At 38.0% G+C, this 27,913-nt stretch overlaps 1 protein-coding gene across 8 annotated transcripts in view; it reads right to left on the reverse strand.

Moving 5' to 3' along the window:
• Positions 1-40: 40 nt before the first annotated feature.
• The window catches only part of LOC114138308 (mitogen-activated protein kinase kinase kinase kinase 3), a 52,266-nt gene continuing 24,393 nt past the window's right edge, over positions 41-27,913 (reverse strand). The window contains exons 13-35 of one of the 8 annotated variants that reach the window (XM_028007500.1): positions 27,467-27,545; positions 27,313-27,371; positions 24,717-24,779; positions 21,666-21,718; positions 21,425-21,463; positions 19,155-19,229; positions 13,778-13,829; positions 13,492-13,687; positions 10,834-10,940; positions 10,676-10,717; positions 9,673-9,757; positions 9,476-9,555; positions 9,129-9,189; positions 8,864-8,981; positions 8,576-8,634; positions 8,275-8,378; positions 6,833-7,004; positions 6,660-6,728; positions 6,445-6,537; positions 5,569-5,639; positions 5,055-5,110; positions 3,964-4,017; positions 41-3,585 (exon numbers count right to left, since the gene is read on the reverse strand). In XM_028007500.1, the coding sequence (XP_027863301.1) occupies positions 3,498-3,585; positions 3,964-4,017; positions 5,055-5,110; positions 5,569-5,639; positions 6,445-6,537; positions 6,660-6,728; positions 6,833-7,004; positions 8,275-8,378; positions 8,576-8,634; positions 8,864-8,981; positions 9,129-9,189; positions 9,476-9,555; positions 9,673-9,757; positions 10,676-10,717; positions 10,834-10,940; positions 13,492-13,687; positions 13,778-13,829; positions 19,155-19,229; positions 21,425-21,463; positions 21,666-21,718; positions 24,717-24,779; positions 27,313-27,371; positions 27,467-27,545 (1,875 nt within the window). In that variant the 3' untranslated portion in view covers positions 41-3,497. Of the gene's footprint in view, positions 3,586-3,963; positions 4,018-5,054; positions 5,111-5,568; positions 5,640-6,444; positions 6,538-6,659; positions 6,729-6,832; positions 7,005-8,274; positions 8,379-8,575; positions 8,635-8,863; positions 8,982-9,128; positions 9,190-9,475; positions 9,556-9,672; positions 9,758-10,675; positions 10,718-10,833; positions 10,941-13,320; positions 13,688-13,777; positions 13,830-19,154; positions 19,230-21,424; positions 21,464-21,665; positions 21,719-24,716; positions 24,780-27,312; positions 27,372-27,466; positions 27,546-27,913 lie in introns of all 8 variants that reach the window. The other 7 variants (XM_028007495.1, XM_028007497.1, XM_028007498.1 and 4 more) reach the window with 7 other exon arrangements.

The following is a 27,913-nucleotide window of genomic DNA, read 5'->3' on the forward strand; positions in this document are numbered from 1 at the left end:
AAGGCAGCGCAAATGAACAAATCACAAGACAGCTGGAGGCTTCAGTTCCTTCTTTTTAATGTGTTAACCTGTCATCTCATAAATCTGTTACACTTCTGAAACAAAATATAGGCAATTATACAGTATGTAAAACAAACCCATTTTTATTTTACACTATTTACACTTTATAACGTTTTGCATTGCATTATGAAAACAAAACAAAAACAAAAGTGATGCGACGGCGACAGAGGAGACGTCACCTGCTGTGGTTTTTTTTCTTTTGCTCAACATCGGGAAGGAGACGAGGATCAAACGGAGTTTGGGGGAAAAACTTGAAATACTTAACACTGATCAGCTAATGAGCAGCAGGCAGGTGACGCTTCCAACTAACGAAATCCCAACGCGGTGATATTTATGCCACTTAGATCTTCTTGCATCCAGAAAATTCACACATCTGGTACCCAAAACATCTTAAAACAGATTAATTCTACAGGATACTTGACTCGGGTTGAGCAGAGGCTGTTTGAAGACTTCGTCTGGTTTCAGCATTTATAGGATCCCATATGAGAGGGAGGAAGTTGGGGAAACGGCATAATGCGATCGAACATGAACTCTTGATGGACATTTTCCCATGCCTGGTACGGTTAAAAGTCAGGAAACGGAAAAGGAAACGACATGAAGCAACCGAAACAGTTTGGTCAAGAAAATCCACAAGCGTTTCTAAAAAGAAAAAAGAAAAAAAAAAAAAAAATCAGGTGCACCGAAATAAATTCAAACAAAAAAATAATAATAATTATGAGACAATATGTAGGTGCTGTGAGCTATTTGAGAATTTAAAGAGATTTAGACATGATTTGTTCAACACAAACCAGCTGAGATTGGACTTTTTATTTCTTCTGAAATCTAAGATAAATCACGAGGTAGACTATCTAAATATGGCCACAAGGTTTAAGAACATGTTTAAGTGATATATTAAAAAAAATATATATATACATATCTCGTCTGACATAAAAGAAATCCCAATGTTACTGAATGATTTTTTTATTGTTTGTTTTTTTTATGTATGGTTTTAAGTGTAAAAGGAACTTTGTAAATTAAACTGAGGCTTTAGAATAAGTTTGGCTTCCATCTCTTCAATGAGTGTCTCCAGTTTATGCATTTTCAGAATAAAAGATAACTGTGAAAATAAGAAGCTCTCCAAATATTGTGATTAAATGGAACTTGGGGAAAGTTTCCTTTAATAAACAAACCCCATATGTCAAGGCAAATACAGATTATTTTCTCTCATTTTGGGGGCTTTTACTTTTTTATAGGATTTTAGAATCATCTACTTGCTTAACTTCTAGCTTTTTCAAATATATTTTGTCTGCTACTAGAAAAAGACAATCTTCACTCTGTAGTTGTTATTTCTAACCATATCCGTATGTAGTTGCCAGCACAGATGACGTCTGCCCAGAATTTCTCCTCCCAAAGGTTGAAACAGCAAGTTTCATCGGCTATGAGAAACAGTGAGCCTCCCAAACACACCAGCAGGGGGGAGCAGAGGATTTCCAGCTGCTTTGTCGAGGCAGGAAGTGGTTTATTGGCTAAACGAAGGGGGTTTTACGTCTCGTCATGCGTGCCTCTCTTTGGAAATAGAGATGAGGATTAGAATTTCACAAAGCTAAACATTTTACAACATTTTTGAAATGTCTAGGGATGGAGTTGAAAACATGGCGCTCCTTTAGTTTCCATAGGACGTCGATAACAGTTTCTCGTAACCAGAAATATCTTTAACAGACTAGTATTTTTTTTTTAAGCAAGGAAAAGTTTTAAAAACGACTTTCTTCAGCCAGCTGACAGTCAGCGTGAAAAAATAACATGTCTATGGTAACAAGTACAATAGCAATCGTACTTGTGACCAGCCCATGCCTATGGGTGAATACACATCTGAAGCGCCGTCAATTTACGAGTGTTTATCGGAAGTCATGAGGTATGCCGGGAAAAAAATAGAGTGGACTTCAGCTGTGGGTAGTTTTTTTTTTTTTTTATCAGAGACCTCGATGCTAGATCGGAAAAGAGTATTTGGGCGTGACGGTGTGGGCTGGTCGATATCAAAAAGGAGGGGCGTATTTCGTTGTCGGTGATGCGAGTCGCCTTTCGAGATCAACTAACAAAAGTTATTTCTGTGTAAATTATGAATTTATTGGGTTGTATTTATTTGTTGCTGCTCCTTCAAAGCGACCTCATCCTGATAACCAGACCGGCACACCACACACTTCCATGTTCATACTCTGCATCTACAGGCACACACTGTGCATACACACCCGGTCACACACTATCATGACATCACATTTGCTTATGAAACACATTTCGTCTTGTTGTGCAAATTTCAAATACCAGTGGTTCAATAAAAGAAAAGGAAATAATAATAATAACAAAAAGAACATAAAATAGGAGCAATATTTCTGAATAAAACAGCGTTAAAAACTGAAAGGGGGCAGAACTCCAAGTGATGAGGCAGGAAGTGATGCATGCGGGATGAAAATGAGCATCCGCACCCTGCGTGTGTTCGTCGGGATATCTTTGCGGGGAAATGTCCGATTACTGAAGCCGTCCACCTGAAGGGAACCGAACCTCGCCACACGTTAAAAACAAAACAAACATAAAAAAACCCAAAACAAACAAGAAATTTGAGAATCTGGGACTCCTCTTCGTGTCTCCAAGGTTCGACAGAGCAGCTATTGACACACGTATATACACAACCAGACTTTTTCTTTTAGTGTTTGACTTTGCCATAACAAAAAAAAAGTATTTACAAAGAATTAAATAAGGGTTTAATAAGCACTTGTGTGGTGTAGTGACGGGTACTGGGGTTTTATCGTTAGCGAAAGTGGCAAAAAAAACCAAATGTTTTTAGTCTGGTCTCTTTTTTTGAATTTTTTTTTTTTTGGTCTTTAAAACAAACATTTTACGACAAATGAAGAAAGCCGTCCTTGTTAATAAAGTTACGCCATGCCACAATAAATAAAGGGACCGTTAAAACAAAAAACAAAAAAAATGGAGGAAAGACAAAAGGGGGTCAGAGGTGAATTTCTGGGGCGTAACGGCCCTTCTATGAAGCTTCGGCACAGACAGCAGTAGTATTACAAGAAGAACTAGTGTAGCATTGGTGTGTATTCTGGATGTTTCTATACTCCATGTGCAGTCTTGCAGGGAAAGGTGGGAAGCTGCGTCTTCACGCCGAGTGTTTAGACTCTACTTTGACATAAACAAATCCAAGAGAAGTCCCTCCCCGAACTAACACCTTTCACATACACACACACACGGATGCAGTTTAAAAGGGTGCAAACATCTGCATTCACAAATTCTCCTAGTCTCCCGGTCACGTTACCAAGCAGGCGGGCGAAGGGGAGTTAAGCTGCGGTGCTGGGATGAAAGTGACTACCGGCTCGTGTCATCGCTCCCTTGTCTGCGGTAGCGGTTGGGTGTTTAGACGGCGCTGCGGCGAAAGTGCGAGGGTCAGGGGGGGGAAGGACTCAGTAGCTGTTCTCGTGGCCCGCCAGGATGTAGAGGTTGCTGTGGGCTGTGGGGTTGTCCGTCGGCCGGCTCTCCAACACCACCACCCTGAAACACACGCGGTTAATTTAAATTAAAAAAACAAAAACAAGAATACGGCATGATTTCCATGAATCAAAAGAGTAAAAGGAATGATGAAGAAACAGGATTTAATGTAGGAACGTCCGGTCAATCAGCAACCCATGGAGAAATCGGCTGAAGGATGTTATTTGGAGAAGGGAAAAAAAATGGCTGGTCACCCCAAACGACACCTTGAACAGAGTAATAGATTTGTAACGTGAGACATCATCCCTTATTTGGACTCAAGAGGATCAGTAGTAAGGTAGACACCAGAATCTTCCAGAACGTTTAAGAGGAATTTGTTAGGAATCCCGAAAGAACAAAAATAATAATCATTTTAAAAAAGCTGGTGAGCGGTGCTTGTACCTGGGCAGAGAGCGGCCTCTGTCCTCAGAGTCTGGGTCTCTACCGTCAGCTCGTCTTCAGCGAGAAGGCAGCAGAGAGGATGTTAATGGTGTGTTTGTATGTGGATGGCGAGTCAGACTTTTCACACTTAAAAGAAATGCTTAAAAGTTGAACAGAAATTTCTACAACATTTGTTCCCAACTTATTATCGTTTGTTTTTTTACAGAACTTCTTTGCTAGTGATAGTTTAATGTTTGGGAATTGTGTTGTGTGTTCTGATATGGCTACGTTAACACACATCGATGAGGACAAGAAACCAAAAACTGATCTAAGAGGAGCTGCAGCACCTTGCAAAAGTAACCATGCCCTGTGAACATTTTTCTTATTACAACCACTTCAATGCATTTTAGTGCGATTTTGAGGTGGTGTAGTACATTTCAAGCTTGAGGCGTTCATTTTCAGTTGGGTTCAAGTCCTGACTTTGGATGGGCCATTGTAAGACATGAAGCTACTATATTCCAAATCATTGGTTTCCAAAGTCAAACCTCAAGGTCTATTGTCCGGATTTATGAGTGTTTCAATCACAGTGAGGACTGTAATTGAGACAATTTAAACATTTTTCTTTTGGCCTTTTAGTTGCTACAGATGTATATTGTAGTATATCTGTAATTGTTCCACAATCTCTCAATTGTCAGATGATGGATGGAACAGTTTAGATGAGATTTTCAAAAATACACTGTCCTCAAAAACAAACATCTGAGGTGTTCACAGAACAGAAGCATTTGTTAATCTCGCGTAGTGGACGACGTTGACTTTTGTAGTGATTCGTAAAGGGAATTGATTACACTGGATTTCATTTGTTTAGGTGTAACACAGGAGTAAAGGGAGGTAAAAAGCAAACACACGCCATACTTGGTAATTTATAAAAAATACATCAAAGTCTGCCGTTGTAAAAAAAAAAAATCACAAAAAGTGAAAATGTTCAGGGCACTTTTGCAAGGAACTATGCACAGAAAACAGAAATTTACACTTTGTACTCTTAGCATTTTCCAGCCGTGACCGCGCATGTCTATCTGAAAACATGCAACAGTGAAACTGGACGCCTTTCTCACCTGTCGGATCCCAGTAGTCTGAAGATGCGTGTGTTGTCACAGATCTCTTGTGTGATCTAGGGGAAAAAAAACCAAACAGATTCTTGTCAATTCAAGGTAGACAGAAAGTGGACAGAAATTTGCAGACTGAAATCTACAGACTGGTTAAAAACTCTACAATGAGTAAGCCTCATATTTCCACTAGGTTTTATTCCCTGTTTAGACTTAGCGGTTAATCTTAGCAGGCATGATGATGCTGTTACTAACTTCTCGTTTCTGAGCAAAACAATCTGACCGGATAAATCTAGAGTGATTAGTCGGGAGTGTCACAATTACATAAAATCTACAAAGCTAGAGTTTTTACTACCAGAGAGGAAAAAGCTTATTGCCTTACTAGCTAGTGGTAAACATCTCCCACAACTCTATTGTGATCTTAATTTTTTATTTGAGAGTGGAAAAAGCAATTTCCTCTTGGGGTTCAATAAAGTACATTCTGCTGTAAAAACACAGGTCAGCTCTAAAAGGTCAGACTAACCTCATTAGTCTTGAAACTTCGACCTTGCATGCCGTGTCTCCAGAAGGCCAGAACACTGTCCTGAAGACAAACTGCGGAAAAAGAAGACGTTCATTCTGCTTTTATCAAAAATAAGGCTTTTATCGTGAAACTAAATAAATAATTGAAAGTCCAGTGCTGGACAAGTAAGAAAAAGTTGAACGACAGACGTTAATTTTGTCCAATCATGTGTGATCCTTAAAAAATGTCTTCCTTTGGAAACGTCTACAGACATACTTGTTATTCAGGGGTAGGGTGTCCTAACCTTTTCCTGCGCTAGAGGCCTTAGATTTTATCCATGACAAAAACAAAGTTATTTTTTGTTGTTAATGTGCAATTAGATAAGAATCCTAGGCAATGTTTTATATGAAGGGATGTGCATAAGACTGACATGACACTGTCATAAATATGACATAACACCTGTCATGAACATGAAGGAGTCTTTATGAATGTTTATGACTGTTGTCATGAAGTGTCATTCGGTAAATAATGACACCTTCAATGCAAAGTTGCATTAAAAGTACATTAGAGGTACCAACTTTAACACTTTAATGCAAATATGGCACTTTTAATGGACTTTTAAAGCAACTTTGCATTAAAAATGCAATTATTTACCAAATAAACATTCATAAAGACTTCTTCCTGTTCATAACAGGTGTCACGTCAGTCTTATGCACACACTATCAAATAAAGTGTTACCGATTCCTATTCCAGAAAATTGGAATCGGTCATTGATATGTGAACATTTCTTTAAAACAATAGAATATTTAATTGAAAGTCATGTTTTTTCCACATTACTGTAATAATAATTTGTTTCAAAAGCTTTCTTAATCAGCTAGCCAGTTTTCCGTCCGTTACCTATAGCTTCGATCTGGAAGTTGAAGGTGAGCTCAGCGGACAACTTCCGGCTGGATTTTAGCCGGCCCTGGAGGTTCACTATCTTTATACATCCTGAATGACAAAGAAAGATGAGATAAAAAGAAAAAAAAATTAATCAGAGTATGACCTGTAAATATGTTTTCATTTGGTCTAAAAATGTAAACGCTGAGATGAGTAGAAGTTGTGTTTCTCACTGTCTAGGCAGACCAGAATAGTGTCTCGCTCCAGCTGCGTGACGTGGATCACGCATGTCTGCGGCATGTCTGCAAAGAAAAACATCAGGACCGGGTTTAGTTTCGACTCCAGTTGTTTCTCGCTAAAATAAAATAAGAATAAAAAGCCCCAGAAAGAGCCACGCCGCTCTGACCTGCTTCTGTGAACCAGGAGGAGGTAGCATTGGGGTTGACGGTGCCGAACCGGACCACCTGGTTGAGTTCGGTTCCTTTGCTGACCGCCACGCAGATCAGAGGGTACATGTGCTCCGGGACCACCAACATCTCAAAGACTTCCAACGGACATGGCAACGGGAAATCGATGTTCTGCAGAGAAAAAAGGAATTAGAAATATGGGAGAAAGTTTGCAGATGTGAAACTGTGTCAGATAGCAGATTATATTTGCCAAGTCAGGAATAAGTCCTACATGCTTCATCTTCAAATTTCATAGTTTTAAAAGACTTGAATTTCTAGATTTGTGCACATTTGACAAAATATAATCTAGCGCAGTTTTTGAGTATTACTGCTTTCATTTGGCTTGTTGTAAAATAAAAAAAGGGAAATCTTAGTGTCTTGGTAGGCACCTAACGGTTCAATCTAAGTTCAAAGTTTCCCCCAAAACTGTTAAATGGCCCGTTAGTAGTTTTCTTAAAATTATTTATAGTGAGAGTGCAACCAGTTGGTCAAAAACATTAGTCAAACAAACTGATGGTTAAAATCAAGATGTGATGTGGCCAATTAAAGGCAAAGCAGCCAATTCAGACACAAAAGCATTGGATCAGATATCTTTAGATTTTTGTCCTTTACAAAACAGAAGTAGGGCCAAAAAGGCTGGAAAAAATTTGCTTTCTAAATGTATTCAGATCTAAAAATAAATACCATATTTTTCATGATTTTAAAGGAACTCAAATTTAAGACTTTTTAAGATCCTTATGAATGGAATTTAAGACCTATAATTCCACAGAAATGTACAGCCGACTGGCGATACATTTGCACTTACTTGATAGATGTACAAAAGCTAGGTAACTAGCTAGCAAGGGTATATTAGCAGCTAGTTAGCCATCTCGAGTCACTGAATACAATGAGGATGTCCGAGTAGGACTCAAACTTTTGCCTGACAGAAAAAACCCCAAATAGAATATGCAAGTTTAAATAGTCATTCCGAGGCAAAATTTAAGACCTTAAGTCAAACTTCTTTAAAAATGTTTAAACATTTTATGGGCTTCATTTTAAATACATGAATTTAAGGCTTTTAAGGTCGAGCAGGCTCTGAAACGTGCAGTCGCGTTTTTTGTCTGCCCTCAACAAAAAAAAAGGTAATCCAAAATGCTTACAATATTTTTTGAGAAAAAGGAGTATTTAGGAAAGACCTAGAAGTAGTTGTTTGCAGTTCAGAAGCTGTACTATCCTATAAAGATTATAATCAAGGTATTTTTCCCCATCTTCCCCATCTTATATATATATATATATATACATATATATATATATATATACTAAATGTGTTTGTGTTTATGTGAATAAGTCAAGTAAAACATGTCTTGCTGAACTATAAGACAAAAAAAGAGCTTGACATAATGTAGAGCAGTTTGGGGCTGACCTTGATGAGCATGAACTTCTGCATGGACTCCACCCACTCCAGCAGCATGACACTGGACTGGAAGGCTCCACACAGGTATTTATGGCCGGTGTACGGGTTACGGACTAGCAGGAAACGACACACATTATCACTCACAAGTCTTCTTTACAACCTTTGGTTTGATCTTACCATTTCCTGAATAGTAGGAAACTTCTTGAATTAAAAATGTCAATATGATTTTTTTTTTTTAAATATTGACTTTTATAACGTACGCACATATACGCTAAAGAGTTGTAAAATGAACAACATGACAGATGCTTACCCACACAACACTTTTGGCATCCTTTAGTGTCTGGAATCTTATTGGAAACAGCAAACTTCCTACAATCAGGCACAAGCAAACATTACTCACCAAAACAGGCTTATTAACCTGAGGTAAATATACAAAAACTTTATTCTGAATTGGCTGCTTTTGTTGTTGTTAACCTATTTAACTTCAAGTCAATAAAAGTTGATTTATACAAAAAAAAAAAAGAAAAGATAAAATGGCTAAAAAGAAAATGGAGACTGTAAATAATTAACAGGTTGGACTTCCTGACAGTGACGTTACCTTGGGATAATCTTATCAGGGAGTTTGTGTGTGGGAATGGCTACTGGTAGCTTCTGCAGCTGTCTGGCCTGTTCAAAGAGTCCGGACAGACTGTGGGAGTACAGCTGGGAGGCTTTTCCTGCAGCGGGACATTATTCATCACACACACCAGGTCATTACAGAGTGAGAAATCTGAAAAATCTAACGAGGAATGCAAAACAGCAGAAAAAAACTAACGAATACGACATTAGCCGTCTGTTCAATATAAACGAGCTTCTCAACTCACCAGATATAGAAAGAAGACAATTGTTCATGACATACAACCACGTACACCTCCGAGGGAAGAGCTACAAACAAACAGAAATGCTTAATTTATAGCAATAACTACAGGAAAATAACTTGTTAAGTAGCAATGTTCTAGTTGGGATAGTTTTACAATTACTTGTGTTTCTCTATTCAGCAAGAATGCAACTCCTGCATAATCAAAAATTGTAAATTTTTTAAATAAGAACTTTTTTTAAAAAAGTTAAGAAAAAGTATACTTTTTCATCCACTCATTGGTCACATTAAATCCCAGTTAAGCGCATAGACTCTTAACAAATGATGTTTTGCATTTATTATGCTGTGTCTGACCTGCTCCATCGTCGTCTCATGAAGCTCATTAAGGTTTAACGTGTAGATTCCCTCCTCGGCTCCGAATATCAAATACTGATCTGAAGCCCAGAAACACAAAAAAATGCTTAAGATTTAACAAACTAAAGTAAAAGGAGAAAGAGATTACAGATTTACGTTTATTGCTCTGAACCCAGATGGGTTTTCCTTTTGGTTACCTCTAGTGTCGGGGTTGATCCAGGACGTGGCACAATGGATCTTCAGAGGACAGCCATTGAACACCTTGGAGAAACAGGCGCCCATCTGTAAACAGGAAAGATGATCTATAACTTTATTCTTTATTAGCCTGACGTTCTTCTGTTGTCATGGTTATCCATCTTTGCGCCTTATTTTAATGTCAAATATGGTGGAATTATCAAACAGAATCATTCGGTCATTAACTATAAGTATAGAAGTTCACCAGGAGTTTACTAAAGATGTTTCTAGAGAGGGATGCCATTAAACACCAAGTCATAAAAAAATGTGAGATGTGAGCTTTTAGCAGCTTTTCAATATTGAATTTCCACAACAGAATGACACTCAAAGTACCAATAACATTTTTATATCTAATTTTCTTGCCACCAGGTGGAAAACACCTAGTGCACTTTTTCACAAATATCAAAATCCCTTGGAAGAAAATGTATTTGTCTTCTTTTAGCTAAAGTTTTATGGTTTTCTGCATTTTACAGCTGGAAAAATGAAGTAAAATGGTGGTTCTTTAAAAATGTCACATTTCCTGTAGTAGCAGCGACATATTAAAAATTACATGTCTTTTTTTAAGAGGTCATGCAACACTTGTTGCTCTCAAGTTTTATTTAGCTGGACTTGGGGGGAAATGGCTCTTTGGATGGTAAAGGTTATGGACTCTTGGTTTAGAAATACCAACATTTTTCCATTATTAATTGTCTAACATGTATCCAGACATGGAAAATATTCAAATCAAATTTCATACTTTTCCAGACTGCGCTTTGTTCTTCGGACTACTACGTATGCAATTATTGTTACGATCTTTGTTTGACTGCTTGGAAAACGGTAAACTCCATCCATTTTCTTAAAAGACAAACAACTAAAAACCAACTAAACTAACTGAAATTGGCTCCAAAAAATGATTTTTGCTTTCTTGGAAAACCCTGAATTGTGGGTATTCTGTCCATTGTGATCACAAAAGACACGGAAACTTACATGGACCTTCGGTGTTGGAGGAAGACCGTTACTGATAGGCTTCTAAGTCACAGACAAGAAAAGAAACATTTAGCAGCATGCATATTTCAACAAACAGTTCAATACAATAATATTTTGTTTAATATCTAATCTGAAACTCAAGTAGAACGTTTACTTACGGGAACATCCTTCTTGTCTTTCCGTACGGGGACACTAGGGGGCATGGTGGACTGCTTCTCTCCAGGACTTTCCCTCTCACCATTATGGGGAGAGTTCAGTCCATTACCTAAAACAACAACACCAGCGACACAGCGGCTGAATGAGTGTGCGGCTGAGAGGCTTCAGACATATTTATTGGTTATAATGCGAACAATTTAACTGGATGTACTGGAGACAGAGAGGAATTATACAGGCAAAACAACTCGGGAGCAGAGTGTGGGGAGGAGACTAGCAGGAAGAATACAGAGTCAAATATAATGCATGAGCAATGAAGGGTGTGAATGTGCCAACTGCTTACCGCTGGACAGCAGCTGACAAAACAACCTCTGCGCACACAAGACGATGCATTAGAAGCTGCATTACAAGCTGCACCGGTGGCATGAAAAGACAAAAGACCTCTGATCTGCTGAGTGGGTGTGGTTCAAGTGTTGTCAGCACTGCATGGATGGGCGGAAATAAATCGGCGAGGGCGAGCGGAGCGATTGAGGCCAACGTCAAAAAATTCTGAATCCTATCCGCAGCACTTGTTTGTGAAGTTATTTCTGTTGCGACAATGTGCTGCTCCGACACAGACAGACCTACAGAAAACAGTGATTATCTCCTCCTCTGCTGTTGTTCTGAAAAGTCATTTTTGGAGAGTTTGGAAAGCCTGTTTTTTGTGAAATGTGTCCAATATCTCGATGGTGAGAAGGAATCCGCGAGTCGTGACCAAACCCTTGTTTTTACCCGGTCCTGTCAGCCCAACAACCCCATCCACAATGACACAGAAAGTCACACACTCGTGCTTAAGGAAGTCTTTCCCTGGCCAGCGAAGAAAACAGAAAGAAGGTATGACCTGTCAGAGGAAATCGCAGTGCCATGTAAAAGTATTTATGCCCCTTGACAGTTTTTATATTGCCACATACTTGACAAAGGTTTCACCAACTCAAATTTAAGACTTTTTAAGACAACAAATTAAATTTAAGACCTTCATCATGACAGAAAAGTCCAAAAGCAATTGTGTATTTTTTATAGTAGGGCCAAGTTTTTTTTGCATAGAATGCACATAGCATCGTAAGGGTTGGTCAATGGAAAAACAAATGTTGTCCAGCCAACTTAACGTATTTAAGACCAACTTCAATATGTTATCTTAAATTCTAACGGATTTAAGATTTTTTAAGGCCTTAATTTCTGTTGAATTTAAGACTTTAAGGATGTGCGATTTTGTTGAGATTTTATCTGACAGCGCAACACAAAGTGATACAAATAATGAAGGATAAAAATCTAAAAAAAAAAAGAAAAGTGAATTTGTGTTCAATCTTCTTCAGTGAAAGCTTTGTAGAACAATCTTCAGCTGACATTCAGCCTCAAAGACTTCTGAGGTGTACTTTGACTGGCGTTGGACATCTAGAGGTTTAATTTCTTTTGCCCATTCATTGCGAAATAGCTCATGCTCAGTAAGACTGGATGGTGAGTATCTGTGAATATCGATTCTAAAGCACTGCCAAATATTCCTTGTCACATTTAGGTGAACCAAACCACTCCATTGCAGCTAGAGTGGGGTCATTGTCCTGTTGGGCGGTGAATCTTCACACCACATTTAGGTCTTTTGCCGTCTCCAACTCAACACTTTTGCAAGTATCCAAAAATATTAAATTCTGGTCTTATTTTATCAGTCCTTCCAAGAGTTTCCTCTTTTTGCTGTACATGGTTTGTGGCAAATGGGGCTCCAGTAACTTTTGAGGTTCTGATGTGAAACAATTAACAGCACACACACTGCAAGGCGCAGGAAACAAAGAAAAAAACAACCGGTGCTCAATACAATCAACATGATCAAACAACTAAAATAGCATTTTGCTGACTACATCAAACTAAGCAAATTTGTGAGAATAAACATGTTTTTCAGATTTGGAACTAGCAATCTTTTTCATGCTGGAAGAAAGCATAAAACATTCTGATTCACAGCCTGGGGCTAAAACACACTATATAGGAGAAACATCTCAGATAAGCATCACAACAAACCCTTCTGAAATTCAGACCCTGGATATTGCTCTGCAAACTATTTTCTCTCTTCATTTTGCTGTAAAATATGAGCATCAACTGAATTCTTAGTTTCATCATATGATCATCTGACTCTGATTGAGCTGTGACTTCTTCCTCCTAGAGAGTGAGGGAAAGCGGTAGTAGCTTTTGATTTACTGGATTAAAAAACAAAAAAGAAAAATAATTAGACTTCAGAAAAGACAAACAGCAATACGGAGCAGGAGCTGATGAAGAGAGGGAACTTTAAAGAAAAGGATAAAATAAAACTTAAAAAGCGTTGCTGTTAATGGGCTCATGGAACAGGTACATCAGTTAGTCTACAAGAACAAGAACTGGCTAATGGGAGACCACAAAAAAAACAAAAAAAACTGAAGGGAACAACAGGGTCTGTGGACACTACCCGGCTACCAATCAGCTGCTCTTACTCTCTTCCTTTTCCTGCTCCTCTTTCACCTCCTTCAGCACCTCCCACGCCTCCTCCAGCTCCTCCTCTGTGTGAGGCGTGTGGAGCCACTCCCAGAAATGCCTAAAGCTGCCATCATCATCATCCTCTGGGGCAGAGCTTTCCACGTCTTTGCGCTGCGGGCTGTCGTTACCTAGGCTGCTGCGGCGGTGGGGTGGCAGCTTCGGGGGCGGGGGCCGCGGGGGGACGCTGGTGGACGCCTTGGCGGGGCTCGGCGTCTCTGGGGCCGGGCACCGCTTGATGGTTCCCCCTCCGTCGTCGTCATTGTGCGATTGGCCATCATCGCTTTTGTGTTGAGGCTGGTGCTGGGAGGAGCTGAGAGACTTAGGCTGGGAGTAAATAAAGAGGAGTTGGATTTTTTTTTTTTTTCCCACTATATATCAAGTTACAAACTGATTGAAAACGACAAGTACTCCTACCTTCGGAGGGAGTGGGGGTGGCTCCTTTGGCCTCTTGATAGTGCTTGATTTGCTGGGGAATGAAAAGACGGCTCTTTAGTACAAGCGACACTGACTGAAAACCAGATTTGTGAAAATTAGTAGTGAAAAATTATTTTCTTTTTTTTTTTAAAAGAAAATAATCTTTACACACAACCGCAATGTGTAGAAATCCATGTGTATTTCTACACATTGCGGTTTAATTTCTATATTCATAGAATACAATTTTCCAAAAACCTTACAATTTTTTCACCTAATGTTTATTTTAGTATTTATTCTGTATCATTTTTTGACTCTCAACTCTGGTGCACCGATTGCAGTTTTCTAGTCAATAACAGATCACTAAGTAGCCCAATTTTGGCCAATGACATTGTATTTTATATTTTGTTTTTGGTCTGAAAAGTTGCTAAATATAGTGACAAAGTCGCAAAGTTGGCAACACTAGGGTGACTATTGTTAACTGAGCACCTGGAAAAGTGACCAGCTGGAAGTGCGCTCAGACAGCTCTCTGTCACTGCAGAGCAATAGAGGATGTTTCTTGATGCACATTTTGAAGTATCGCATCAGAAAAGGGTGATGAAAACAGCAAACCTCCTCGGTTTCACGGAAAAAAAGAAAGATTTCATACGCTTTATAAGGTGGTTTTTGGCTTTTCTGGAGAACAGTAAATGCGCTCTGGGGGAAAACTCTCTCCATTCTTCTTAGATATGTATTAAAAAAACCTCTATATCTTGTTTAATTACAGCCATACAATATCTGACAAAATTACATCCTGTAGTCTAGTTGATTCACTCCAAACCAATAGATGGAGACATGGCTAATTTTTATTTTTGCAACATTTTAGAAGTTCACTCAAAATTTGCACGACAATTGGATGGAAACAAGCTATAGATAAGATCTGTTTCACATGTAGCAATTTATCGGTGCACCCCTTTCTCTGCTCGCCTTTGCTTTTTTGCTACTTTTATCGTTTCCCATATAATTTTTTATTCTTAGAATCAAGGTGACGTGATTTAAAGTTCTGTGCGACTTTAAAGAAAAATTGTAGCAAAGCCCGGTGCCTTCAAAATGTCTGATTTGTAGAGGTAAAGTACCGACAAGAAAGAAAAGAACGTTCGTAAAGAACACAAGTAAGGAAACAAAAGAAGGACATGAAAGGACGGAAAGATAAAGCGAAGAAAAGGGAAGGAAGAATACAATTTTTAGACAATGGAATATTGTTCCATACACTTATTTTAAACTGAAATTAAAGTTCATAATTTTCAAGACTTTTAAAGGTGTATAACTATGTTTTGTGGCTTAAAGACCTTTTAATTTAAAGAGCCAAAGAGTTTTTCCTGGCTCTATGGAGCGTAGAGTTACACATCCCTAAAAGCTAATACTCTTTCAAACTAGAGTTAGCAAGCCATGAGAGTCCTGTCTGTTAGCTAGCTGACTGCAGGCTAGCTACCTGACGAGGCAGATAAAGTAGTCAGTTGTTGAAGTAATTGTTGCTTTTCTGCCTTAAATAAAAAATTACTAGCTCACGTTAAACATGTTTATTTTTATCACCAGTGTTAATATTGTGATACATAACAAACTGTGACACTTTTACTCATTGCTATCATACAATGAGACTCATGCCAGCCCATGCCGAACAGAGATACATGTTAATGAATAATGAGTGATACAGAAGGCCAGAAATCATTATTGAAGGTGTCAGTAAATGAAATGAAAACAAATACACATGAGACAGGAAACAACAAAAAAAATGCTGTTATCACATGAAAACTGCTGAGATGTTTTACACGTACAAACAGTTTGGTCTTGAATTTTTTCAGGAGCTGCTCCTCCGAGATCTACTGACGTGTTTACAGAGCTCAAAACCGAAACAAGTGGAGTGCAACACACGGTCAACTGAGACAGGACCAAGAAGCTCCTAGAGTAACAAACGCATTAGGAGTCATTTACTCCACATGTGTGAAAACAGAGCAACTCTGATGCAGCTGGATGGGACCACTTTAGAAACCTCCATCGCTCATCTAATCTGCTTTGATCAGCAGAATCTGATGTAGATAATATGTTGACGATGGCGCACGGCAACTTGTTCTGTATTTCAACCAGCGAAAGTATTTGGATGGGGTCAGCTAGCATGAGGATAACAGCCGGCACACATTTTATGCATGTGCATAAAATAAAAATATAAAGGAGAGGGCCATCAGCTCAAGCACTCCTGCCAATAACATTGTGTTCTCGCTCTACAAATGATGCACTTAGTATGTTTAACGCTCTTGGGTGGAGCTACTGCTGCCCAAATATACTTTGTTTTTCATGCTATGGATGCTACTACTGAGTCAGAGATTCTTCTTTTTTTTATTTTGTTTAATTGTGTTTCTTCCATAAATGAAGCCACCAAAGTAGCTACTACTGCCAGTTATTTTGACCAATTCTTTAACACAAAAAGTACAAGCCTGGTTCTGCTGCTAATTGGCATAATGGTTGACGTCAGTGTCTTGGAATGCAGGTAACTAAATTTGAATATATCTATATAGTTGGGCTGACTTGACCACATATTTCTAATTCTTTTGTGAAGAAAATTGAACCAAATGGAATTTGATTGCTGTTCAGTTGCATCCCACGCCCCATTTGTTCAATTCAAACCAAAAATACTTGATGTTGCACGCCACCATCAGTTGTTGGAAAGGACTGCTAATCCACCTCATTTCCTTTTGCTGTTCCTCTTTAAATCTCTATGCATGGGTAGAAAGCTGGGCAGAAAAAGATGCTGGGATATGATATCTGCCTATTACAATTGATGAATGAGATTCCTCCTTCACTCGCTGTTCTTTCGTCCTGCTCTGCATCCATAAACCCTCTTTTCCCCAACTCCTCTAGGATTAAAGATCATAGTTTAGGTGTAATTTGAGCTTTTGAGATGCTTATCTGCCGCCTCCAGTAATGAAAACAACACCTTGTTGCCTCGGTTACACGTCACAAATGTCCGAATGTAAAGACATTATGAGCAAACGTCTTTCCAGTTGCACAGCATCCAAAACCAGAGGGGATAATTTTCCAAACATGCAATATCTTAACCCCCTTCCCCCTCCCCAAATAAATGAGCAGAAGTCTTTAAAAAGACAAATCAGAGCCAACATGCCCCCACCACGAACACCGCAATTCAATGACTCCAGCTTCATGTTCTTCATGTCCTTTGTATTTTTCAGCTCACTGTATGAGTGCCTTGTTACCACCTAAAATCCAACAACGTACAAAGCGCAAAGTATCCATTTCTAAACGTGGTGGACAATATTGTTGACAAGGAATACTTTGGCCTACCACAGTACTTTGGGTCTGACGCAAAAATAGAAGATATACTTTTGTTTTGTTTTTTTACTGTAGGAGGAGAAGGAGGAGACAGACGTTAGTTTGAGTAAACACACACACAGACGGAGCAAGGAGTCACACAGATGGTGATGCAAGCGGAGGGCAGAACAGCAAGAAGAAAACTTTGCAAGGACCACCTATGAAAGAAATGAAACTGAACTAATGTCTGATGTTGCTTTGAGTGAAACTTTAATGCTACTACAGAAATTACAGTGACTTTGCAAACAAAACAAAAAAAGGTGATTCTGTTAAACTTACAGCCACAAACTTCAGTGAATTTTATTGGGATTTTAGGTTACAACAAATAAAAAAGGGGGAAAAAAAGAAGAACTGCAAAATAGAAGAAAATGGATTTGTGGTTTTCAACATTTAGTGGAAAAATTTGCATTTCTATTCAGCTGACCTGATTCAATACTGTGTAGAAAAACCTTTCAGTGCAATTACACTCGCGAGTCTTTTGGGGTTTGTCTCTGCCAGCGTTTTACATTCAACAGATTGTGAAAAATAGTATTTTCTCTTGCTATTCTTAGATAAAATGTCAACAGCTGACCTCTGCACACTGAACCTCTAGGTTCCTCTGAAAAACGCTTTCTCTTTGCTTTTCATTTAAGGAGAACAGCCATGTCTTGGTAGGTTTACATTTGTGTTTTTGTCTTTACATTGTCATATGATGGATTGAACAGTGTTCTGTGCTTGGGATATTGTTTTATACCCTAACACCAGTGGTAGGTATCGACTAAAATGTTAGCTGCGCTAATGCTAAATCGCTAATCATTAGTTCTCCTAATGCTTAAGCACTACACCAACACAGTATTTAGTGGTAGTTAATGCTACACAGCTAGTTTTAGCGATGTTGTTACCTACCATGTAGTAATGACAACATGAACTGTAACAAATCTACCTCAACAGAATCAAATTTATCATTAACCACTTGTGTTTTTGTGCTTCAGGAAGTGATTTGTTTTTTGGAACAGACATTTCACTCACGGAAATGAGTGAAATGTCTCATTTCACAACTATGTTGCTTTATAGTTGTAGAGTGTTGCTAATTTTGCCTAATTGACCACGGTAGGGCATCAGTCACAATACCCACAATACATCAGTCAATTGTCCGGAGGGGAAAAAAAACCATAAATGATTTGCTGAATCTCATCACGGGTGAACAATGTGAGAAGTACCTGTTTTAGGTTTGCTGTTATACAATAATATCTTGTCTTCAGTGATATATAGAACTATGTAGAAGGTCCTTAAAGAAAACAAAAATAATTAGCTCTCAACTGTAGCATTAGCTAAAGTGTGCCCTCCACTGGAACATGCTGTTTTAAATGTCTCTGCAACCTTCACCCTGACCTATTTGTTGGGTTACTTGGTCTTCATTGTGCTTTTCATTCAGCAATAATCTCTAACAAACTGCTCAGGTCCTCAAAGAGCAACTTTATTACTGAGGTTTAGATACAAACTGGTGGACTTTATTCACTAATTTATACTGGATACATTTTTTGGACGTAATACAAAATGGCCTGAATAGAAGTGCTTTCAGATTTTTAATGGTGAAAAAGTTGAAAACCATACATAATACACTTTCTATTTCACAAGAAAAAATTGCCACACTGTTCTTTTACATAAGGTCCAATTAAAATGCAATAAAGTTTGTGTTTGTTATGATGAAATGTGGAAAACCCTGACGGTATGAATATCTGTTTTTAAAACATACTTCTAATTCAGTGCATTAGAGGCCTTCACAGTAACTGTTAGTAGCTTTAAAACTTCACATCAGACAGCAGATGCAGTGTGAAAAAACACACACACACACACACACAGGTGGCATGATGGTGGTTCGTGCTGCATGGAGACGCGTGGATGAAACTGTAGAGAAGACGAGAAGCCTTCCTCCTCGTTTCTCTCTCAAACTCATCTTTTGGCATTTGCGAGGAGAAAAAGATGTGGAGACAAGGAGAGAAAGGCTTCCAGTTTCTGAGACTGAGCGGGAACTTACTGAGTGTGAGTTTCATCATCATCTGCACCATCATCATCCTCATCCTCATCATCCCCTAAGTGTGCAACATGGCCCCTGGGAGAGGAGGGTGGGGGAACAAAAAGGGCAGTAGATTTTGTTGCAGTGGGGGAGAGAAGTAATGGGGGCAAGATCAAGCAAATAGGGATGGGAGATGACAACAGGAGGAGGAGGAGGAGGAAGGGAAGAGGGGGAGGGAGAGCTGAGTAAAGCTCGGTTCACACACTACCTCTAAGATCTAAACTCAGGGCAGATCTGAAGGGACTGAAGGATTCCAGTCCAGCAGAATAATACACAAGTCCCTCGGGTTTAACGGCAACATTTCTCACTCTGCTGCGCTGATTGAAACTAAACACTTCTCCACTAAATACTTTCTGTGGCCTCATTGTTATCACTGGAGATAACTTATCCCATACAGACCCAGACAAATTCATTGGCACCCCAGGAAAAGATGTAAAAAAAAAAAAAAGAAAAGAAGATATCTAAAAATAAATAAAACTTCCACAGCATATAGCAGAATCTCGCACTGAGCAACGTCTGTGTTGATTTGGCAAAACGTCATGGATTATTAGACCCAATGACATCTTTTCTGTTTATCAGCAAACGTTATTATTTTAAAGGGGCAGTATTATGGGTTTTCCAGGCACATAGTGCCATTTTATAGCACAATCAAGTAGTTATGGTAACTTCAGTTGTTACAAAAATGCTACAAATATTAAATATGACAGAAGAGAAATATTAACGCCTTGAAATAGGGCCTCTCTCCTGCTATTTCTGAAACTCCACCTTCAGGAAGGCGCCCCTAAAGCAACCCTTCCAACGTTTCACTGAGAAGAAGCTAGTCTGAAGGAGCTGAGTGGTGGAGTCTGTGAGGCAGAAGCTCAGAAGCCAACCTGGAGCTTTGTAGCCTAAAAGCTTAAGGGTAGTGTTTATCTGACCAAACCGAGAGGATCAACATACAGTCTTTTTTTATATTTACATTTGTTTTGGTAAGGCAAAAAAAAAACAACACTTTTTGCCGGTGGTATCTTCCTCAAACAACTGGTTGCTATGGTGATAGCATCTAACGGTCATCGACACTTTATTTATGGAAAAAAGTTCTGAAATGCAAGTTTTAAAAGTACCTGGAAATTTAGTTAAACTTGAAAAGGATGGTAAAAATAAAAATATTACTTCAGTAAGTATTACAATTACAATTTAATGCCTGGAAAGGGGTATCATTAATTATGCAAACAGTAATCTACTTAAAAACAGATTAACTTTATTTTTACCCACTCAATAGAAGCACCTAAATTTTATTTTCCTGTGAAAAGTTGTTGTAGCAGTAAAAGAAGAAAGTAGTTCATATTTTAAACCCATCTTCTACCAGGGGTGCCAACAACGTTGTCCACATCTGAATGTTCTCAAACAACTTTTGCTGTTCAACCAGAAGTATTTGTCACATCTTCTTTTTACTAAACTCTCCAACACCTGTACACTTCTACCTGACCCAGAGCTACACTGTCAATAAATCTGGGAATAAAATAACAGCTTAAAGCTTAGAAAGTCATTTAAGCCTCAGTTAACATTTTTTTGGCTTTTTTGATATAACAACTGTAATAACCATCAATCATCAAAGTCGACAGTCTTGATATGCAACCAGTTACAGTAGTACTGGTTACTTAGAGCAGTTCTACATAATACAACAAAGTGAGATCACTCATTTATTTATTGAGCCTCAAAGTAGAAAACTGCATTTTTAAAAATGTAATAAAAAAGCTAATATTTCAAAGGGACTGTTTTCTCCCGCAGCTCACAAAATCTCAGAATATCAGAAAGCACATGGACAACAACAATTATCATTTAAGCGCATAAGAATTTCTCCAAGGACTTGTTTTGGTAGAATTAAGTCGGTTGCATCTTTAAATGTGTGACTCATTGCATGTAACTGAATGTGTGTGTGCGGGCGTGTTTGTGTGTGTGTGTGTGAGCCATGCTCTCTGCAGAAAGCTCCTAAGAAATTCAGCATTTTCCAGTCGCAGCATAAAGCAAGCCACAGTAGAAAACAAACAAACAAGAGAAGCAGAACCTGGAATGTGAGAGCTGTGACAGCACTGAAGTCATTATTATGACGGCATTAGTTGTGCGTGATTGGCACCGTTAGTCCTGCCGTTAAATGATCCGCTGATGAGTGAATGCGGTTAAAATACACACTCGCAGTTAAACACGTCAGTCCAACCAGATGTGAAAAAGAGAAAAAGGCTCGGACTCACCTCTGCTGAAGTTCCTCCTTGACAGACTTGAGAAGGCTTCTGTTTAAGATGCAGACAGACATGAGTGGGTTTTACACAAAATAACTCTAAAATTAACGCTTCGTCGGCGTTAATTTTAGAACAAAGCATAGTCCACACTTCCTAATCTTGATAGTTTTGACTAGTCTATTGATTGAACACTAAAACATGTATAACAGAGGGAGAAAGGAGCAAAACTGGAAATTTAAAATCATCTACTTACTTGTTTCCTGCCAGAAAACTTGGTGAATCATGGCCATACTCCAACTGCAAGTCCTAAAAGACAAAGAAATCACATTAGTATCGTAGTCCTGTATATCAAATGCATTTGTTTCTTCATGACATCAATAGAAGAAAAAAAATTTCTGAGCAAGGAACTAAAAAAAATAACACCTTGGAATTTTATATTTTATAGATCCAATCCACTAATCCTAGAGTTTCTACACTTTTTCCCTCTGAAAATAGAAAGCACTAATTATCTTATCCAATATCCAATACAGACAAAATTAATTGCATAAAAAAAGAAATATAAAATGTAATTTAAACTGTAAAGATTAATTTTGATATGCAAAACATGGACAGCAGGAGTTTACAGAAAAGTGGGATTAATGTTTTCCATTATTTTACAATCATTACTAGTAAAATATCTCTACTGTTTTCTGAATTTTTATTTATTAATTTAATTATTCCTACAGAAGAAAAAAACCTAACATACCCTGGAAGCTTGAAAACTGAGTTTGTGTAACTTTGGTATGATGTGCTTATAAATTTCTATCCCACTTTCTGTATTTTTCAGTCAAGATATAAAATGAAACAGAAATAAATAGAGCAACCAAATCGCTTTGAATTGTTCAAATAATTTTGCCAGAGTCAAAACCACATTTATACGTTACTCTTAAAGTCGTGACTCTTTTGATTTGATTTGAAATAAAGGTACTTAAAAATTAATAATATCTTGTATAATTTAACCATATTTGGTCACAAAACTTCTGTTTTCAAATAATCCTGAGGTGGACACATTGAGATAGCTTAAAGCTGAAATATATTCCAGCCTTTTTGTTGATTATCTGAAGCCAAAGCTAATTTTTAAAAATTTTATCTTAAGACACCAACCAGGAATTGAGAAAAGGTTTGAACCGTTTCATAAAAATACATTTTTAAAATTATTTTTTTAAATGTATTTTTAATTGTATATGTCAACTTATATTTGAAAAAAGTTGTAGTCCAGATTCAGGACTAACTTAAAACTACTTTAAAGTGTTCTAGTTATGGTTAGGTTCGTTACGTTTTAGAAGTCAGACTCTTTGATACCAGAGAGTGAAAGTACTGATGGATCAGGAAGCTGGTATTAATTAGACTCAACATATTTTATTTTATATTCTGTTTTAAATCACCTGCGTCAGCTGCCTTATATTTTGATTAACGTAGACCAATATAAATCAGAAGCTGGGCTTTAGATCTGTTACATAAAGCCACAGACAGAGCATTGCTGTGTTGCACGAACATTTTACAAGACAAAGAGAATTAAGCATGCAACAGGAAAGTACACGTACTGAAAAAAATAAATAAATAAAAAATAGAAAAAAAACCAAAATCAGAGGTTCCGTGCTTGTAGTCAACTACAGCAGGTCAGAAGTTATAAAACAAAATTCAGGTTAGAACAGAGAAGGTGAGAGTCTGTGAAGAAGAAGATCAGATATGCTGAAAAAAAAAAACAACAGCACAACGCAGCAAACACTCAAGAGTTTCAGCACATGTACAGTATGAGACTGATGTAAGATCGTTTCACAGTTCCAGCTCTGTGTTCGCTTCGGACCTCTAACTTTCCTCTGTACATTTGTATGTTTGTCACAGTGTGCATTTCATATACAGCATAACAAGAGAACAACAATGAACAACGGTGATAATCATGTGACAATAACACCTGAAGCACAAGTTAGTGAAGCGGAAAGTCGGAAAAGAGGTGAAGAGAGAGAAACACAGACGGACCAGAAGAGATGACCGACTTCGTGAGGATGGACCTCCAGAGCCTTGCAAACATCTTCATACTTACTTAACTTTCACAGAGTTTTTCAGCCAACAACTTCAAAGTATTCAATGTGTTTCATTGGGGTTGTTTTTTTTTGTGACAGATTAACGTACAGAAGAAAAATTATCATCAAACTTTTTTTTACTGGAAAACTTGGAGAATGTGGCATACGTTTTCGGCCCAACTTTACTATAATGACCCAAAATAAAACCCAGTAAAAGCGTCTCTGTTGTTCTGAGAAGGCCTCAAATGTTTCTTGGAGAACAGTAGACAGCAAAGTGGCAATAGACCACGGTTTACAGCAGATAAATCCTTAAATCATGAATCAACACTGGAACCTTTGAAAACATTTCACAGAGCTTCATTCAATCCTTCTGAATACAGAAGGAGTGAGAAATATCTCTAAACTACGCACAATATACCGACAATAACATCGCATCGGCCGATATTAGTCATTTTTATCATGTCACATGACCAAGTATGGCACAGGATTGTGGGGAGTTTACCTGTAGCAGAGGTGAAGTCAAAAAAATAGTGAGATATAATATTGGTAAATATCGGCAATTGTTTTTTTCATATCGATGCATCTCTATTCTAAACCTATGAAAACAAGGCTCTCCAAAGACGCAGCTAAGAGGTTTGGCTTTTATGAGAGAGTGGCAAGATGACAGCCTTTGTCAAAAGACAGCCTGAGAAACTTGTTTAGTTTGTTACAAGCCACATTCATGATCAAATTACCCCCAAATTGAACAGCAAAACCACATCATAAAAAACTGTGGTTGGAGCACACAACTGGGCATGCCCAGACAAAATCCATTTGAGAAAGTCGCTTTTTGCAGAAGTCTGAAAATACTGCATTAGTTTTCTTCCACTCCATAATTTTGTGTACCTTTGTGTCGTTTATCAGAAAAAAAAGCCCCATTGAAGTTTTTGGCTGCAACATGAATGAAGATGTGAAAACGTTCAACAGGAGAGACTAGTTTTGCAAGGCACTGTAAATATATTTGAAACATTGTGCAGCTAAAAGTGAACAAAAAGAGAGACAACAGTGGCTCAGAGAGCAAAACTTGGAAACATAAGGACAAAGACCTTTTCTTTTCATAAGAGATTACGAAGAACATGAGGGAACATACGAAAGAGGTGGAAGCGGAGATAAGAGGTGTAAACTATGAGGGAAAAAAAAAAAGCCAGCTAGTATGTAGATAGACGGATGACGAATAATGGGAGAGACAGAGGGAGTACTACCAGATTAGATCTCGCGGTATAGTAGAGCTCCTCAACACAGTCCAGATAGGGCTCAGAATCACACTGGTCAGCAAGACAGAGCGAGAGAGACCTCAGTTAATACATTAACCTGGAGTTATATAGATAACAGAGAGGAAACGAGGCACATAGGTGAGAAGGAGGATGAATGAGTGAAAAGATTACATAAGTCTAAATACCAGAGCTAAAAAGGACAGAGGAGGAACAAGTGGGGTGATTAAAGTCAACAGAGGAGAAGGGAAAAAAATAATAGAGGAGGATGTTATTTAATAACCAGAAAACCCAAAAGGAAAGAATCAATAACATTCAATTAAGGAACACAATCTCATATGTTTTTTAAAAAAGACTGTAAACACATCCATTTATAAATCAAAAAGGATAAAAATCAACTGTCTCTAATCAGCTATAAATGAATCTTATGCCTTTTCTTTATTAAAGTTGCTAAGAGCTCAACAACAACAACAAAAAACAAACAAACAAAAAGGCCGGAATGGGTCATGATTCTATCTGATGTAACATAAAGTCTGCAATGGCTCTGATGTTTGGCTATATTGTGTTAAAATGGGACTGAACTGGATGCATGTATCTGGATCTTAATCTGATTGGATGTACTGTGCAGTATTTGAATGAACCGACTAGTGAACCAATTGGATTCTCTGTAGTTAGATATGAATGGAGCATGTTTGTTTTACATGGAGCATTTACTGTAAATGGCGGTCATTATGAACTGGTGCTATGCAAAAATTGCTTCAGTGTTTCATTGTGCTGTCAAATTGGTCTGTAAAGAGAAGCTATCAATTGTTAGAATAATGAGGTAATGGCTCATCGACTCTATTGTGAAACAAGTCGGCTGAGTGAATGGAGGTCAGAAAGGTGAAAGTTTGTGATGAAGAAGAAAAAGCTGAAAACAAAATATGTTACAAGTTTCAAAAGTAGATTTGAAACTGAAAAGAAAATGAATAAATTTGAGTGAATGTGGCGCTAGGGACAATGTGTTATTATTTAAATAAAATGTATGGGTGAAGCTGCACAGAGGAAAGAGAAAGGCAGGGATTTGACTTAATTGTAGTTGGATTTTATTTCAGCCAATCAGAACAGAGACGACAGAGGGAAAGGTAGATATGAAAGGTGAAAATGTGGAAGTAAAGTGTCTTGTGTCTGAAAGCTGCCCCATCCCATTTGTTTTCCAAAAGCAAACTTCAAAAGCACCAACCATTTCAGGTAGTCTAAAAACAGTAGATAGAGACAGAAGGTATTATGGTGTGTTTCATGTTCCTCCTCAAAACTGTCAAACCCAAATGTGTGGTTTAATGCAGAAATGTGTTTTAGCGCCAGAGAAATGCACCATTTAATTTGACTACAGGACAGACTTTGTAGAGTCTTTTTTTAGCTTCAATGCTTCAAAGCAGCAATTAAAGTTGTAAACAGTCACATTTAAGGCTAGCAATGGGCCATGTCCTTTTTTTCGTCTTAGAAATGAAACAGTCTTTAGGTGTGATGTTAAATCTAAATCAGAATTGTGGGTTTCCCAGAAAATACAACGAAGCAATAAACTCAGACTATTAGCTTCTATGTGTTACTGTTCAAAATCCCTTGGATGAAGAAAATCACATTGACTCCAAACTAACATGAGTAAACTGTGGGTGGTTAAACCGCCTCCTAATGTGCAAAACACTTTTCACCCAGGCAACTCACTAACTTTGCTTACACATTAAGTACATTGACTGAGTAATCATATTTACTTACTAAGCTAACTGGCTTACCTTCCAACTGTACTTAATTACCAAGCTTACTGACATTCAACCTTACCCTCCAACAAAGTAGGGTTGACAAGTAACACTTACCAATTTACTTGAAAACGTTAGTGATTAATCTTACTTACCACCTAAGCTTATTTACTAAACATATTTGCTCATGAACTAAACTTACTTATCAAACTTCACCTTATTCAGTTTGTTTCTGTAGAGCTAAATCACAACAAATGTCGTCTCAAGGCAAAAAAAAATAATCTGTTCAATTCAATCATACATATATTTCATAATTTACTCATTTGCTTATGGCAACTTGTTTATCAACTTGTTTTAGCTACATACCTACTAACTAACTCTATAAACCTTACATTACTTACTCACTTTATATTCATACACTACTTAGCCCACTAACTTTGCATTCACATTCACTGTAATTGCTTACTAACCTAACTAACTATGCACACTTTCAAATATTACTAACTACCTTTACTATTACCTGCTTTTCCTAAACTAACTTACCAACTGATATTGTTTACTTGCTGATCTCATTTACCTTACTTGCTTGTCAACCAACCCTGCTTACTAATCTTCCTAAAGAACCAACTGACCTTACATGAACCAAATCAAAGGAATTTCAAGCGGGAAAGATCAGAGACTATTGTCAACAATGTATTTTATAAGAAATAACAGGTCATATGTGGTTCCCTGTGGAGTGACAGAAACGAGTGCTTCGTATTACGAGGTTGGAAACAACAATGCAGGTGCTATTCAAACCACACGGTCTCGTTCACATGCAGACAAATGTAAAGCCACGCCTCATTACTCACCGGCTCGTGATGAGGTTCTGTCTCCTTTCTCAGAAGAGGATCAAACTTCACTTGTCCGACTGTGAAGGTGCAATGGAGAAAGACGGGGAATATGACTTTGGCAGATGGACATGAAATGAGAGAAAAAAAATTAAGACAGTGCTCTCTGACTTACAGTTTATCTCGGACAGGGTCTTTCCTTCCCTCGTGCTCCTGCTGGTGGAGCGGATCCGATGAGGAACCGAGACCGGAGACTAAAAGGAAAGAGCAGAGCAGTTCAAATGTTAGATATGACGTACAAGTTTACTTTGCACTTAAGACTTCTGCTGTTTTTAAAGAAAAAACAGCAGTTTTTTTTAATCCTTCTGCCATTTCCCATGGCGCAGGATTCAAAGACACTGCAAAAACAACTAGCCACTGCTTTTGGCCGGAGACCAAAAACGTAGCAACTGAGTCACTGAAAAACAAATCTTTCTGCACTGGCAGCATCAAAACCTCTAGTAGTCTTAAAGGCCCAAGAAATGTAAGGTTTTTTTTTTGTTTTTACAATTCCACAGACAAGAATATCAATAATCTTAAGGCTTATTTCCCCTCCCAACCTCCAAGAATTGAAATGCAAACA

The sequence above is a fragment of the Xiphophorus couchianus genome, chromosome 22 (assembly GCF_001444195.1).
Source record: "Xiphophorus couchianus chromosome 22, X_couchianus-1.0, whole genome shotgun sequence".
In the NCBI taxonomy this organism is placed as follows: domain Eukaryota; kingdom Metazoa; phylum Chordata; class Actinopteri; order Cyprinodontiformes; family Poeciliidae; genus Xiphophorus; species Xiphophorus couchianus.